Source organism: Melozone crissalis, unplaced genomic scaffold, assembly GCF_028551555.1.
Source record: "Melozone crissalis strain CALT ecotype California unplaced genomic scaffold, PUWL_Pcris_2 ptg000013l_1, whole genome shotgun sequence".
NCBI classification, from domain to species: domain Eukaryota; kingdom Metazoa; phylum Chordata; class Aves; order Passeriformes; family Passerellidae; genus Melozone; species Melozone crissalis.
Window position 1 is genome coordinate 64,093,582 of NW_026535791.1, and position 17,850 is coordinate 64,111,431.

General features: G+C 36.7%; 1 protein-coding gene across 4 annotated transcripts in view; it reads left to right on the forward strand.

Moving 5' to 3' along the window:
- IL1RAPL1 (interleukin 1 receptor accessory protein like 1) overlaps positions 1 to 17,850 on the forward strand; it is a 687,620-nt gene that overhangs the window by 512,098 nt on the left and 157,672 nt on the right. For all 4 annotated transcript variants that reach the window (XM_054271408.1, XM_054271409.1, XM_054271410.1 and 1 more), the window contains one exon: positions 16,824 to 16,898. In XM_054271408.1, coding sequence (XP_054127383.1) covers positions 16,824 to 16,898 — 75 coding nt within the window. The remainder of the gene's footprint in view (positions 1 to 16,823; positions 16,899 to 17,850) is intronic.

The following is a 17,850-nucleotide window of genomic DNA, read 5'->3' on the forward strand; positions in this document are numbered from 1 at the left end:
AAATTTTATATCCTGTATTGTTCACAGTTTGGAGAAACAGGGATCTCTTAATGGTTTTTCTTCATTCTAATATAGAATTATGTATTTATTTTTCATTTATTATGCAAGGATTTTTTTTTCAAACTATCTAAGCCAGTGGTGCCTACCAAATAAAATTTTAAAAAACCAGCTTCTATTTCTAGAGAAACAACCAATTTTAGAGGAGCTCCATGATGATGAATTAGTTTGCTCAGTGGACCTGTTAACTACAGATAAAACAGAAGAACAGGCTGTTGGTTTTGCACCAGATGGCACATTGTGAGTCTGGTCTCAGACTGGACCAACTGGCTCAGGGGCAGAACTTGCTCTCTCTAAACCTTTGGGGAAGTTGTTAGCACTGCTCATGACTTTAGTGCAAGCCATCCACATCTCTAAAGAGCTGTGGGTCCTGAATACTCATACAATTTAAAAATCTGTGGAAATTATTTCTGCTGAGACGTTGAATGTAAAATATGGACAAGAGTGCTGAGCAGCAGGAAAATCTTTAAGAAAAATGAATAATTTGAGATATTACTTTATTGACATAATTAGTTTAATTATTTAGAACGAAATAATTGTCAACAGAAGAAGGACAGTGTGGGTTTTGCTCATTATAATTTTCAAAACTAGCATTTTTTTCTGCTTATAGACAGAAGATAATAGAGAGTCTATTATATTAACAAGCAAGTGCTACTTACTTTAGAGGAAAATGTTTATATCTCTACTTATTGTTCCAACTTTTAGCCATCCCAGAGTTACAGAAATGTGGCATTGTCATTATTAACCCCATCTGACCATCAAAAATTTCTTACTTATTTTGAAATAACTATATAGCCATCCATCTATGTTTTCTGTATTCAATTCGTGTCTTTTTTCATTTGCATATGTTCAAAACACAACAAGAAATGCACATTTAACTTACTTAAATATCTGGGAAGGATGGGAGATGCAGAAGCTAAACCATATCTGCAGACTATACAGAAAACAGTTTATACAGAAGAGTACAAGAGTACAATGCTTATTAAGGAGGTAAAAATCATTTTACTAAGTGCATCTTAAGGTGCATTTACAATAATAAGAATTCTAGCATGCACTAGAAATTATTTCAGAATATCTGATTTTTCATGACATCAAAGTAACATTTTCTAAGGCTGATTAATAAAATCTATAGTATGAAATAATTATTGAGATTAAAAACATATTTTAAATGTTCCTAGGTCTGCTGCCAATGCTCATCTATTAATAACTTGGCTATCACTTGCAGGCAGCTTTTAGTAAGTCTGGTTTTTTTTCAAAAAATGACAACACTTGGCAGAGAAATTGGCCCTTATTTTCTTTGCAAAAAGTTTAGCAGTGAAAAACCTGTTTCAGAAGAGTCTGGAAGAGTTTCACACTCTCGTGAGTTCCTATGTCAGAACTCCAGCATGAGGCTGTTTTCTCATGGGCAAAGCAGAAGTGGATTGGAACTTAAGAGCTTCCTTTCTTCATTCAAAACATCTTTATCAAAGAAAAGAAGCAAGATGAAAAGGAAGATTAAAATTTATTAATATAACAAACATTTTTCTTGAAGGTTCCTAGAACAGAGCTGGCAATTTTGCCCTGTTTTGAGCAGGAATTTTAGGCTAGATGACCTCCAGGTTGCAGTTCTTTGCAGCCTCGCCTAGCTGTGATTCTGATATTGACACAATAACTGCACACTTAGAAACTCTTTGAAATATCCACATGTTAATGAGGTATTCTGATTAATATTTGAATAGGGCTCCTGGTATTGAAAAATTTACAATTTTTCAGTGACTCTTTTCAAAAATATTTATTTCATGCAGCCTGTTTTTAATATATTTACAGTATTTGTTCATGAAATATGTTTTTTGAAATCTGTCCAATATTACACTTGACAATTTTCTATCATGATTTTCTATATACTATTTATTTTTTTGCTTTTCCTTGCATTGCTTTTTTTGTTCTCTGGTGAATATGGTTTAGTTTAATTTGAAATATGTACCAAGGGTAAATCTTTTCCTTTCCTGCCTTTCCCTTTAAAAAATAAGAAAGCAGGAGCAAAAAAGATGTGAATATATCAAGGAACACACATTCACTGACTCCTTTTGCTTTCCCCATTTGCTTCCTAGTATGAGGTCTTCCCCTGGAATTTGACTATGTCATGGCTCCAGAGTTCTTCCACCCCAAAAATTCCTTCAGTTTCTTTCTTGTTGATTTCTGATAGTTTGAATCTACCTGATACTATAAAGTGAATTCTACTCTCAGAAAGAAATCCCAGAAAAAATGTACCTGGCTCAGCATAGTTTTTATGATTTTCATTATTTATATTTCTGTTGCTGTCACAAGTAAAATATACTTAAATTCAAATTTATCACTAATCTGGATGAAAAATACCTAATCTGTAGCATATTGATAAATATTTTTTTCAATATGCATGAAGGGTAAAGATATACATATGGAATTGGTTTGGGACCCCACCAACACTTGATAAATTCACTTCTATCAGAATAAGTAGTGAAGCAACAATAGAGGGAAAAGCTCTAAGTGCTGCAAGTTGCACTTATACATCAAGTACATAATTTCACTAGAAATGTGTGATGCTTTCATGTTTTCCTCCACTCTTTCTAATGCAAAGTGAATTTGGGAGTGATTTTCTTTCCTTTCTCTTAATTTTTAGCTCTGAATACACATGATGCATAGTCTTAACACAGAAGGTACCCTCGAGTTTCCTTTTTTTGGAATGTTTTTTCAATCTTTTAAACCTCCATTGTGGTGGGCTCTAGATTAGCAATCTGTGATTATTCCACTCAATAACTAATTTAAATCAGTGCCCTAGAGCCTACTAAGCTTGCCACCATCCTAGCTGAGGTACCATTCCCCATTATACCTTTTACTGCATGTTCCCCAGTAGTCACCTCTGAACAACTGCAGTGAGATTCACCTGAATTTATTAGATGAAAAGGAAAACTGAACAGAAGGGAAGAAAGCAGAGAACACCATAAACATGGCGTTTCTCAAAAAGCTTAAAAAAAAAAGGGGGGGGGGATAGTAGTTACCTTTTTTTGGTTTTTTGAAAAATAGTGTCATTTTTTATTTTTCTGCGCTGATTTGCTACTTTCAGTGTTTCTGCCCAGGATTATATATTATGAATCAGGCATGAAAAGGACTTATGGTAGTCCTTTTGAAGTCCTGGTGAAACCCATTTGCAATAGTAAAACCTATGACATCTTACCTGTACTGTGTATGATACAATACCAGAGACATATTCCAAGTGAGCCACTAACAAATGTTACAGATAAATTAAAACTCTGATAGAGGCAATAATTTCTGGATCCTCTCTGGAAGAAGTTGCATAGAAGAAAACAATAAATATTGTAATTATATGTAGCAGAGATGTAACTCAGTCAGAAAGAAAATGTTAGAACTTTCATTATGGCTGACAAGACTTTGACAAGTCTTTTGACTCTTTACACATAAGATAAGCCTGTCTAGTTTTCCTAAATGCCAGATATCTGTGGGGTACAATGGTAATATGATATCCAGTGATTTTGAAGTTCCATCTAATCATGAAAATCCATCTGCATATTTTAGTAATTAAAATACAGAGCTCGTTATGTTTGCTGTGGGAGTGGTAGGACACTGGAGCAGGTTGCCCAGAGGAGTTGTGGATGCCCTGTTCCCAGAAGTGCTCCAAGTTGAGTTGGATGCAGCTCTGAGCAGCTAGGTCTAGTGGAAGGTGTCCTGCTGTGTTGAAGGGGTGGTGGAAATAGATGATTTTTTCTACCTCTTCCTCCTTCTTGCTGTCCTGTCTGTGGAGATCTTGTGTACTAATCTTTGTTGCCTAAACTTTAATGGGACTTTTTTTGTTACTAAGAATTTAAAAATGTTAAATGGAGGTATCAAACTTTTGGACAGACTATTCTCAGTCAGTGCACTACATAGAAAAGATATGGCTCTCACTGCTGGGAAATAACTTTTACTTGCCTTTTCTCTCCTTAAAAGACCCAGAGCCATGTAACATAATAGCTACTACACTCAGCTGTTTGTGGAAAGAAAATTTGTTCTTTGCTATCAAAACGGAACACAAGGATGAAATATTTCTGCGGAACAATCCCTCAATCAATATAAGAATGAGTATTTCCTCATGGATACAAAGTTTTCCTATTCTCCCTGTAATTTTTATTTGTCATCTGCAAAAATTGATGTACTTCTGATTTGATCTTTTTCTTTCTCTAGTTACTTGTAAAAACAACTTCATTTCTTGTAGGAGAGCTACAGATATACATTTTAAGGTTCCATACAGGTTTGGGGGTTTTGTTATCTTGCATTTGAAGTGACAGCTAATTTTCTCTTTTCACTAGCATGGCATATAATGTACTTTGAGAATTCAGAGAAAAGTCAGCCATATAAACAGAAGCCAAGAGTATTTGTATGCAAAATGTGTTGTGGTGCTACTTTGTACACAGACTCTGCATCCCAGGTTTCTTATCCATTTGTAAAGAGTTTAACTTTATAGAAAATTGCATTTTCCAAAAAAAAAAAAAACAACTTTACATGCAAGTCACTTTTTTTATGGGAATTTATATTCCTGCTCCTTGACTTACACAAGGATTATGGCACCAAGTAGGATTTACAAAAGCACAAGAATTAAACAAAGGAGATCCATAACAAGTTTTTGAGGACTGACATGACAGTTGGGCTCCTAAGTATCTACACCATTTTTGGAAACTGGATGAAGGCTCCTGAATCCCTGGTGACATGCTGTAGCATGTGCAGTGGCATGGAGCTCAAACACTAGAAGCAGCATGGATTTGTTAGCAATGAACCTTTCCCTTGCTCACCAGCACACGTTACTGAACTTCTGAAATAGAGTATTTTAGCACAGACATGTCCTTTCTAATAGGGATCCTCTGTATGACCCTGAATAGTGCCTTGTAGACAAACTCTGAAAGAGATTAGAAAATTCTAAGATATTTCACTAGGCCCTTTGCTGAAAAAGTTTGAAGTTTGCTTTACACACAGTTAGTATATACACAACTAGGGTGGATATTTTTATGCACCAAGCATTAAATATGGTTGTATAATCACCAGCTCTGGTAACATTTCTGCAGACCAAATGTTTATGATGTCTAATCTCTGTTTGTTGCCAAGTAACTGTATGATATGTGCTAATATAACATCTGCCACACTGGGCTTGTAGACAGAGCTTTATTTAAAGCTTGGCACATTAAATGGACAATATGTGTCAGATATTATTGTTCTCAGGCATGTTCTTCTCCCTCTCCTTACATGGACTGTGTAACTTTTTGGTTTTCATGTCCTGTGGTAGACCTTGATTTCCTACCATGTTGAGAACCAGAAAATGTATGGAAACAAAAACTGCACAGCTGAGACTTCAGACAAGATTTGTACAGAGATGATGCAAACCTGAAGTCCTCTGTGCCAGGGTGTCTGCTGCTACAATGGAAGGATCTGTACACACAGTATAAAACCAGGCACAACATCTGTATGATCAAATTTGGAGCTCTACAGTGGAATTTGCATGGCACATCCCCCATCCCACCTGCTGCACAGACACTGAGTACTCAGGATACCCGGGGAATTCTCCAGGCTTTCCAAACCTGATTGTACAGTGCTAATATTTGCTGAAAATTATACGACAAGTGGAGACCTGCTAGAGATATTTTGTTCCAATCATCTGCTCAGAATAGGGACAGAGAGGGCAGGCTGCTGAGGGTTATGTCCAGTTGGTTTTAAATCTCCAATAATGGAGACAATGAAGTATCTCTGGGCAACCTGTTCCTGTGGGTCACTATCTATGAAGTGAACAATATTTTTCTCATGTTTAAGTGGAATTTCCCTTGGGTTTTTTTTTTCCTGTGTCATTGCCTCTTCTCCTGTCCCTTACCCTGAGAAGAGCATGATTCTGTTATCTTGACTTCAGCCATCATGGTTTTTTAGACATGGACAAGATCCCTTTGAGGAATCTCTTCTTCAGGCTGAGCAGTCTCAGTTCTCCTGGTCTCTCCTTGTCTGAAATGCTCCAATCCCTGTCATCACTGTGGCCCTTCACTGCCCTGATCCCTGAATGTTGATATCTCTCTCGTGTGGGAGAGTCCAGAGCCAGGCCCAACACTCCTCACAGCTGAGAAAAGGGGAAGGATCCCCTTCAGCCGGCAGGCCATGCTCTGCTTGATGCAGCCCAGGGTGCTGCTGGTGCTCACTGCTGCAAGAGCTCAGTGCTGGCCCACAGCTAACCTGTGTTCCATGGATCCAAGGCCCTTCCATGACCATCTGATTTTCAGCTGCTCGGCTCCAGGCCTGTATTGAAGTTTGGGAATATTGTTCCGCTGGGACAGGACTTGGCAATTCACCTTGTTATCTTCATGGGGTTCCTGTCAGCCAGACCATTTCTCCAGCCTGTCAAGGGCCCCCTGAGTGGCAGCAGCCCTGTTGGTCATCGACCACTCTTCCTAGTTTTGTGCTCCATTACCCAGATGACTAAAGAAGTGCTGCACCAGCACTGATCCCAGTGGTACAGGCTGCCCCATAATCTTTGTGCTGCTCATTGCAGCCCTCTGAGTCCATCAATTCACTCAGTTGTCAACCCATCTCCCTCTCCACATACAAAATCCATTGAGCTTGCCAGTGAGACAGAAGCCCTTCAAGCCTTCCTTAAGCCAAGATAAACAGTATCAGCTGCTGTCTGCAGGCCCCCTGAGCCCATCATCTCATCATCAAAGGCTTCCAGGTGGGTTAAGCACAATTTTACTTTTGTAAATCCATGCTGACTGTTTTCAATCATCATCTTGTTCTTAATAATCTTGGTAATGGTTTTCAGGACTGTTTATTCCATCATCTTCTTAAGGATCAAGGAAAGGCTGGCCAGCCTATGTTGCCAAGATGCTCCTTCTAGCCTTTCTTGAAGATTAGGAGTGATATTTGCTTTCTTACAGTCCAAAATCTCCCAACTTAGAAGCAAAACCCTTGTCTCAATGGAGTAGATTAAAAAAAGCTGCCTGAGAGGATAGAAAAAAACATGTGCACCAAATAAGAAGTACAAAAAGAAAATAAAAATCTTCTTATTGTTCATGAAAGTGGATTTTTTTTTCAGTTTTTAGGTCACAAGAAATGACAGCATGTCCAAATTCCTAGCAGACCAAAGACAGAATCAGAGGACTAAATCACTGCAATTACTTGGAGAACAAAGTAATTGTTCTAATCTTACAGGTCTAAGACAGAATTTGAACAGAGAATGAGAGCAGGTCACCTTTTAAATCAGATGATTTTTAAATAGAGCAACAGAATTAAAAGGTTGAATACAAATTCTGAAAGACAAAACTCTATGAAATATGTAAAATCTTTAATTGTAAGACATTTAAATGTCAGCTCACTGGAAGATTTGAAATGGTCAGGATGCATAGGGTCCTCTTCTCTTTAAAAGGCCTCCTCAGAGGCTGAGAAATCTTACTTTGAAATGTCAACATTATCAGCAGATTTATATCAGATTTAATTATTAAAAAAAAATAGAGTATCTAGAATTTGTCTTCAAAGGTCATGAGCTAGTGTATATCCAAGAACTATCTGCCCTAACTCCAAAAAAAAGAAGAAATAATAAAATCAAGGCAAGAACAAGTTTCCCAATATTACCATTCATTTCCTAAAATCCTTCTTCTACTGATGCTACCTTCAATGGGGTACTTTAAATTGTGGTTGAAAAATCTTCCTGGTGGAAAAAACCCTGGGGATGTTGGTCAGCAGCAGCTGGACGTGATCCAGGTGTGCCCAGGGGGCCAGTGAGGCCAATGGCACCTGGCCTGGATCAGCAATAGTGTGGCAGCAGGACCAGGGCAGGGATTGTCCCCTGTGCTCGGCACTGGTGAGGCCACACCTCAAATCCTGTGTCCAGTTTTGGGCCTCTCACTGCGGGAAAGGCACTGAGGGGCTGGAGAGGGTCCACAGAACAGGCATTGGAACAGGAGGTAGTTAAAAGTCCTGTAGATGTGGCACCTGGGGGCATGGTTTGTTGGATTGCACAGTGCTGGGTTGGCAGCTGGACTTGATGATCTTTAAGATCTTCTCCAGGTTTCTTTATGATTCAAATGATTCTAAAACACACTCCATTTTTGGGTTTGAACTCTAAATCTGAGACAGGGTACACAAATAATACGCAAAAAAAAAAAAAAGGAAATTATTGCTAAATTTCAGGGGGAAGTTTTAATGATTGTGGAAAATATTGAGGACAAGAAATAATAGTAAATACTTATATTCAATGACAAGTGTGGAGGTAGGGCTGAACAAGATAATGTAAGCATCACTGATAATTGGACTATATAAATGAGACATTCTTGGGGTCATCTGGAAAGAATTATGGAATAATTGTTAAAAATATGTGTTTTTTTCTAGTCACAGGAGCTATAACCTTATGGTACTTCCATCCCCATATTTTCTGTGTTTTAACCTAGAGATAAAAGGAAGGAAAACAGGTTAATGATATGAGGAGGATGAATCCTTCATTCATCCTGGAATGAATCATGCTAGAATCTAGCATGATATGCAGAGAAATTTTAATAGTGTGATGCAGAATGCTTGCTTGATGATAATTTTTAGTCTGGTTTTTCTAATAAGTTTGCCTAAATCATTATTATTTATTTAAATATGTTTTGCTTGGTGAATATGACATCTTTTCAGGTAGCCTCATTGGGGGCTACTGTGTGTTTCTATTTGTTTCACAACCCTTATACAAGAGTTATAAACACACCACTTCCCTAAAGACCCTTCAAAACAAAGGCCTGAGCTAACATGTGGGTGCAGGAGCAGATTCCCTTACAGGCTGTCACTGCATCACTGCTGAATGACATGCTGGTGAGGTGCTTCATCAAGCTGAAACATCAGAGGAGTTGCTGGTGGAAATGCTCCTTGATATATCATTCAATTATTTTTCTAACAAGAGATTTTATTTTAAAAAAATGCACTGAAAATATATAATCTGACTTTTTGTAAAAACAAGATTCTTTTTTTTCCCCAGATGATCGGATACCTCTAATACCCAAGTGCAGGGAAAAATTTAACAGACCATGGAGGTAGACCAGGCTGTAGCATGACATCCTTTTAATAACCCTACATAGGAAATCTCATTTCCATTATCTTGCTTTAGGAATCAGTTTTGTACAAAAAACAGTGGTGTGGTGTAGAGAAACTACAGGCAAAGGAGAAAAAAATATTTTGGATATTTTTAGATACTTTAATATTTATATTTGGCTTTCTGTACTATGGATCTCTTTTTTGTTTGGGGTTTTTTTGTTGGAGATGGGGAATCCTGTCACTGTAATTTAAAAAACTCTCTTAAAATTAAAGTTTTGCTTTATTCCTTCCCTTTTTCTTCATGAAATCAATATATCAATCCCAAATCTGCCACACAGAAAGAGACCAAGAAGAGCATCTCAAGATATTAGGCTGATATTTCACTCAGTTGTTTAACTACATATATTCTTTTGTTCTTTTGTATTTCAAGACTGCATTAACATCTGCCATGGCAACCTTTTGATTATTTGTATTTTTTCCATGGAGATGATCTCCGGGAAATGTCACTGTGTGTTCAAGAAAACTAACATCTCCTCTGAAGTCATAGGGATAGCACAAGTGTCACATCAGATTCAATTAGAGATGAGCAGATAATGAAAACTCCAACATCTGGCTTCATTTACTCTTTTCCAGTATTTAGTTTTTAATCTCAGGGGACTCACAGGCTTAAAACCTTTTAAAAGGCTTCTTGCAAATATTCTTCCCACCTTTTATATTTCATTTTAGTAATGCCTCTTCTCCATATGCATCATGAAAACTTTGCAACCTTTTTATTGAAAACAAGTTTAGCTGTTTCTGCACTTTCTTTTAGGAAGGGCTGATATTCTATTCAAAGGACTATAAAGGTTTTTATTTTTGAAAAAAATGCTTATTGAAAAAATTAAAGATTATGGCCAGTTTGCAAAAAACATCAGAAGAAATGATTAGGTGGAAACAATAAAAACCATTTTCATTTATATGCCCAAAGCAGTAGGGGTGGGGAAATGTTTTGTTGTTTTTGTGGGTTTTTAATGTGTGGTAAGGAGAAGACAATGAGAAAGACATAAACTGAAAGGAGAGACATTTTTGTCTTGCAATGCAAGATTTATGGGAACATTTCAGATGATAAAAGCTGATCTTGAGTCAGTCGTAGTGGAAACGAAGTCACATTAGACAGCTCATTTACAGTTATATGCCTATGGCTTTGCACACATAACTTGAGTGTCCTTATAAGTATCTGCCCCCAGTTTGAACTGCTTGATTCAGCATGCACACAGCGAGGCAGAATATTCTTACAGGGCTGCTGTGCAATTCATGGCATATGTGACTTTAAATTATGCCCTTGTGAATGAAACCAATCTGAATGTAACTGAGAGGAGACATTTAAGGCTGTTAAGTCTCGAGCAGGTATAAAGTATTCCCTTCTTATGAAAGACCTTGCCATATATTTAGTTTTTAAAAGGTATTGATGTCTCTATTGGTAGGTCCAAATACATAGCACTATAGCTATGTATGGAGAAATAAGAAAAGAAATACCAGCATCGTTGCATTGCATTATTTTTTTTTTTCTCAGCTCACATTTACTCTCAGGAATCTCAGAGTTCTCAGTATTAACACTCATCTGGACAGTGACTGTGTAGATTAATGTTTCAAGACTGTAGCTTCAGGCTGGACATAATTTTATTGCAATCAACTGTAGACTACTGCTATGGCATTACTGCATTTTCTTTTTCAGACATTTCTATTTAAACAAAGAAACCAAACATAAAAGTATACATCAGAGTTTTTCAAGGCACTGCAATTATCAGCTGGAATGCTATAGTTTTTCCATCTGTTATTATAATTATTTATAATTCCTGAATATGGCCATCAATATCAACTTTTCATAACCAAGGGCTTTCCAATGACAGTGCATTATTTTCAGAGCCCTCTCATGACACTTTAACATAGCAATCTAAACCCAAGTCCATTGTTTTACTCTAGATTCAAACCTTCTCCACTGATGTTGGCATAAGATAATCATGCTTGACAATGCTTGAATAAATGTTCAGATGAGATAGTTGGAAGGGTGAGTGCATGCTTAGGACAGCTCTGGGAGCGTGTGGAGCAGGCAGCAGTGCTGCCTCTGCTGCAGAATTGTAGAATGGTTTGGGCTGGAAGAGACTTCAGACGTTTTCTGGTTTCAGTCCTTCTGCCATGGACAGGGCCACCTTCCACTAGACCAGGCTGCTCAGGGCCCCATCCAGCCTGTTCTTGAACATTTCCAGGGTTGGGGAAGCCATGGATTCTATGGGCAACTTGTTCAGCTTTACAGTCAGACCTCCTCTATATCCTCCTCAGATATCCCCGCCCTGACAGAAGTACCTTGTCTTCACAATTATCAGTCTATGACAAAATTGGCACAACAAATATAGGAGAAAAAGAAACACAAGCTCAGAAAATTAGCAAGAAAGTACATGGAAGTGAGGAATTCTCTTAAGTTTCTAAACACAAACCAAGAGATGGAGTCTTTTTGAACTGTGGGTTGAATTCAAAGAAACAGCGCAGACTTCATGAAAAGGACTCCATGTCTCTGATGTCCTTTGATTTCAAAGTGTAGGAATATTTTCCCTTTGCATAGCAATGAATTCTTCCCCCTATTTAATCCTGTGCTATAGTTACAATATCTTCCAGGGACATGTCAGTCATTTTTTCTAAAATGGTCTAAGTTCATAAACATAAGATGTTTAATCTCATTGCATTATCTAAAATCCCAGAAACATCAGAAGGATTTTCATCCTCAAAATGTAGTTTTTACTTCAATAAAACTTTTGAACCAGAGACGTTCTAAAATATATATAAGTCAGACTGGACAAGTTAGGCAACTAATCCTGTGAATTTTTGCCTGGAATGAAAGAAATGTCCAGACAATAAACTGGCTTTCTGATTTTCAGACATTTCCACAAAACCCTGTCTTCCTCTAAGAAATTAAAACCTTTTGTAGTTATTTTCAAGGGAGAATCTGAGAGCACTTCATAAAACACACATAAACCTAGATCTTTGGAATTATATTTTTTTTCTATTATTAGATTTGTTCATTTTGAGGCAGCTGCATTTTGATGTCCAGATTAGTGCTGTTTTGATATACAGGTTGAATTAAGATTTCTTCATTGCATGTGTTAAAATCTAACAGTTGGCTGGTCTCTCCAAATGATGGTGTTTTGCACAGAGCAAGTGTATGCACCTATCATGTGACCACATTCATCTAAAGCTAAAGCAGCAGCGTAGGAAGAGGAGCATGGAAGTCAGTGGCTGATGTAAAAATATTATCTTCTGGCTGGTTTCCAGCAGGGTGACTGATTGTGGTGGCTCTCACTTTCATTACCGCCAGAAAAATTGTTCAATATATTTTAAATGTACATCCAATCTGATAGACACGGAATGTGAATTTAGCCACTTTTTCTCTGAGCAGGATCAATATGTCTGCAGCTGACTGGTATTTCTGAAGTTGTATATTAATTTTTAATAAATCTTCAGAACTGGTTACTTCACCTTTTTTATTTTTTAGCTTTAGTTTACTTCAAGTTTGACACATATTTGTTTTCAAACCATTCATCAATGATGGTTCAGAAGTCAAACATAAGATGAGCTGTAAACTTGATTTATGATCAAACAGCTTTCCTTTAAAAGGCACTGACCTATCAATCCCCATTGTTTTTAAAGAGGAATATACCAATTTTGATTAAAATGACTCCTTGATTCTAAAGTGGTGGGGGTGGACAGTGGAGGGGGGAGGGGTGGTGCGAGGGTGGTGAAAAACAAAGGAAAAAAAAGAAGTGAGAAGGAAAGAGAAAGAAAAAACCAAGAGGGAGGAAGGGAGAAGTGAATTCATGCATGAGTAGATAATAATATCCAGGAACTAAGATTCTTGCCAAGAGACTTGAGAATTCCCTCATGCAAGAATAGGAACCCGAGCGCTCTGTTCCTCCTGTGTGACAGCCATGTTGATAAGCACTACCTGGTGGGAAGAGGATCTTCTCTTTATATTTTTAAACGTATTCAAAGGATTTTTGTTCTCTGCATACAGTACAGAACAGGAAGTACTTTCAAATCGTGGATATTTTTGTAGGACATGAAAATTATTGCCTTTGTGTGTCTATTTAAAAAAAAGAGAATAAAAGTTATTTAACTTATTTAAGAGACCAGACATAGTTGTGAGTTTTATAAATTTTCTTGGGTTCTTGCTATTTAGTGAAATTTTAGTAAGAAAGTATTAAATTATGCTTTTGCTGTTCAATTTAGTAGATAACTGTGGCTCAATATATCTGTCTGAAACTAATATTGATTTTCATCAGACTCTCATATGGCTTAGTTAAGTCATTCTGTATGATTTTAAGGATATGAAAAAGTTTATAGGAGATACATAGGTCTACTCCAGAGATTCTAAACTAAACTAAGATTGCAATAACTCTGTGTTGTCCATTAATGTTGACTCTCCATAATGGAGAGTGTACACTTGAGAGGTGTAGAGGCAGCTAGAGAAATTCTCACCTCCTCCTCAGACCACTGGAATTAATATGCCAGAACAAACTTACATACATTTTCAGGCTAAGAAATGGATCAAATAACAGACACTAAAAAGCCCTGTTTGACTCAGAAAAAGTTTCAGATATTTAAGCACTTATAGTTATTTAAATTCTTTTCCTTGCTTATATAACTCCTATTCACAGTAATTCCCTACAGCCTAAAGCTCCAGAATGAAGAGTACCCAAAGATATTTTTACTTTTCTAGACAGGTGAAGGAGTTGGCCCTGGAAAATGTGATTGCTTATAGAACAGACATACAAAAGTGTGAGATTGGTAGACATCTAAAGGAATACAATGCTGGGATACTTTCCCCAATTTAGAATTTTTAGTTACATTTCTTACTAAATATAAAGTCTTATGGTTACAAACATTGGCAACTATTCCTTTAAAATAAGCATATGATGCAGTAAACTTCTGTTGAATCTTTGTTTTACTATTGATTAGGGAGGTTTGTACTCCTGGGGGATGGGACAGAGTGCACTCAGTAAAATGGGAGGAATGGGTGAAATAATAGAGAGCAGAGATGCTCCTTCAAGAAGCCTTGAGAGTCCATTAAAGGCAAAAGCAGCATCTTGGTCTAGAAATGGAATAATCCCGTGCAGCAGAGCAGAAACTGGGACTGACTGAGTAGGAGAAAGCTTTGCAGGAATGGTCCTGTCAGCCTAGGTGGACAATAAATTGAGCATGAGTTGGTGAATCCCAACTGCACAGCTCTTGGCAAGATTTCAGTCCAGGAGGGTGATCCTTCCCCATCCTGGGGCCACACCTGGGACACTGAGAAGTTTTCAGCTTTTTGCTGTTCAAAAAAGGCAGATGTAGTGAACCAAGTTCAGTGCAGGGCCACTGGATTGTTGGCAGCTGGAACACCCAAGGTGGTGAAATCTGCACCCACAGAGATCTTCAAAACGTGTCTGGATGAGGTCCTGACAACCTCCTGTATTGGACTTGCTTCCAGCAGGAGGTTGGGTCACTCAGCTTCCAAAGGATCCTTCCACCTACATGCTCCTGTGATTCTGATGCATCAGTTATGTGTCTAACTTATTGTTTTCAGTAGCATTTTATTTGTTTAATTATGTATTGAATCTCATAAATTAAACTGGACATTAATTTTATAACAACTTCATACTTCTGTTGAAGGATAACTTACCTCCACATCCTGGGCCTTTTCATTTAAAATTAGAAAGCTTCTTAGAGACCTGAGATACAGGATCATAAAAGTAATGTTGGTCTTTGCTTAAACTGAAAAAATGCTGCTTTTTAATCTACTTATTCATTGCATTCATATTAACTCCACCAGTTACTATATCTTTACTTACAATGAGGGAACTTTACTCACGGTTTCAAAACAGATTTAGAAAAACAGTGACTCAGAAGACATTATCTGATGAATAATAATTGAGTTGAGAATGACAGAAATGCAAAATTAAATTTAAATTCATAGTGGATGTTTAAAAAATGGCAATGTGCTGACGAATTATGAGCCTTTACAGAGAAGTTAAGAAATGGGAATGACTAATTTTACAGTTTAAGAAGAAAATATATTTTGAATCCTTTTCCCTTCCACCCACGTTAGCCTTTAAGGAAAAGAAAATAGAGAGAGAAAAACAGATAAAAAGAATTAGCATTGGTGTAAAGAAAAGTAGCAAGCCAGAGATGATGCCAAAAATCTTTCAGCTCTCTCCAAATCCTCTAGTGCAGAATGATTTCCCATGGAGACTAGGAGCTGTAAGAAGAATGAACTGAGAGAAGATTTTTGGACCAAGCACACGTGTTTTACCACTCCCCTGAATTTTGATTCATTGCTAGGTCTTATGGGTTAACACCTCTGATACCCACTGAGTGGGTTTATACTTTTATCACATAAAGGATAATGTCTGTAAAGCAGAAACACAAGTTGATAATGGTCCATTCTCTAATTGTTGCAAAGTTGAAATTAATGCTGTACCTTTTAAAGAACGTTGATAATTTACTAAAAGACCAGAGGAAACGTAATGAAGAGAATGCAAAGAAACTTCTCCTGCTATTCCACTGACAGGAGACAAGTGTGTTTAGTAGATTAAGCCCATACACATATGGGTATGTGTGTGTGTCAGTAAGAAAAGGAGCATTGATTTTGACAAGTTGAAGGGAACAAATATTCTAGAGCTATATCAAAATGTCAAATGTATTTTAAATCTGCGACAGCCCATAATCTGTGTTAAAAACTGAAGTATGAATTGATGTTGAAAAGCAGAATATCAAAATGTTGCAGGTGACTAGAAAAGTTGGAAACTTCCCATGAATGTTTACTACCAGAATTAAAGGGGAAAAATTATTCTTTTTGTTTCACATGGCATGCACTCATCTCTCAGACACAGTAAAAAGTACACTTGCTAGCAACAACAAAAGTAGTAATAATCAATGTCACTTCTATGAATCAAGTAAGGAGATGTTATATTTAGTAGAATAGGAGGATTTATATACATGCATGGTTTGAACACATTTCAACAACCTTCAGAAGGTTTTTTACCACTACAAAACTCATTCTATTCCATTGTTGCATAAAGTCTACTAATATTATCTCAAGGTAGACTAAAAGGTAAAAGAGAAGCCATTTTATTAGGAATCTTGACATTATTTCACTGTATCCTTTCCTTGGATTTTGAAAACTTATCTAGTACTCCACTTTATGAAGTTTCAGTGTTGGGAATACCTTTCAAATAAAATTGTCATCAAATATTCTAAATTATTTTACAGTAACTTATGTTATTTATCTTTTAATGACTATACCTTATAGAAAAGCAATTAAATATCACAGCAAACTGAAATTCTGGATAATATTTACCGAAAGAGAAAAGTGCAATGTCAGTGCATTTTTGGTTTGGGGTTTTGTTGGTTGGTTGGTTTGGGGTTTTTTGTTGGTTTTGTTTTATTGCTTGGTTGCTTTTTTGGTGTTTTTTTTTTTTTCTTTGTTTGTTTTTGTGGGGGTTCAAAGAAATTGCTTTCTTAATACAAGGACCTTTAATTTTGGTGCTATATTTACTGCCTAAGCAAAAGCATTTACATCTACTGAAGGCATGAACATTATTAAAACAAAAGAAAACCAAAGCCTTCTTGAAATAATAGGTATAAAACCAAGTCTTAGTCTACCCAATAATAATCAGAACACTACATATGTGAATTTCTTTCTTTTCTAGCGCCACTAACAGATAAACCACCAAAGCTTTTACATCCCTTGGAGAGTAAGCTAACAATTCAGGAGACACAGTTAGGTAAGTAGCAAACATAACCTCTGTTCAAATTGTATGAAGGAATTTGATATGTTAATGGTAATGTGATGGCATGTTGACATCAATAATTTCATTAAAAGACATTAGACACATGTTGATTCCATGCAGAGATGTATGCTATATCATTGACAAGATTGTTGTTGACAAAAAAATCTTAATAATTAATACTGAATGCTAAGCTTTTGGTTACTGGTACTAGGTTTTATCTTGCTGAAAGTCAAACAGTGACCAGAGTATCTGAACTTTTCTTCCTAAACTTTCCCTTCTCTGTTTATTTTTACTTACTTACTCTAGGATTCATTGGGATTTTGTGATTTAAGTTCTTCTCAGAAGACTTCTGTACTTTGTTGGCAGCAAAGATATTCTGTAATTACAAAGGTTGTGCTGGGCAAATCATCCAGCAAACCGTAGTGTTATCATAATTGCATCTGATAATTCTGAATGTATGAATATTTATGCATAGGTGAATGAAGAGAAATTGATGCATGAAGAAAGCATTTTGTTTCACTTTTTCTAGCCTAGTGGATGGTGGGTATGATTGGTCATTTTCATGTCCTACTGCTGAAGAGGTAATGAAGGCTCAAAACTGAGTGCATGTGTTACTAGACTTTGCAGGATATAGTAATTTCTCTCTCTTGTGGATTGGCAATGAGGACAACTTGTAAGAAACAAACAGTAGGTTCCACTGGAATTATGCTTTGGTGTCAGAACAGTAACCTATTGATAGATTTTCTGGCATGTTGGCTACAGGAGAAAATGGAAACCAATCTGGTGGAAACAAATCTCGTAGGAAAAAATATATATAAATCTCACAGAAAAAAATATTGCAAGTGAAGCTCAGTACATTCTGCAACACAACATCAGAAAAAGCAGAAGGCTTGCAAATTAATTTTGACAGTCATTGGCAGAGCATTTTATGGTGATTACCAGCTTA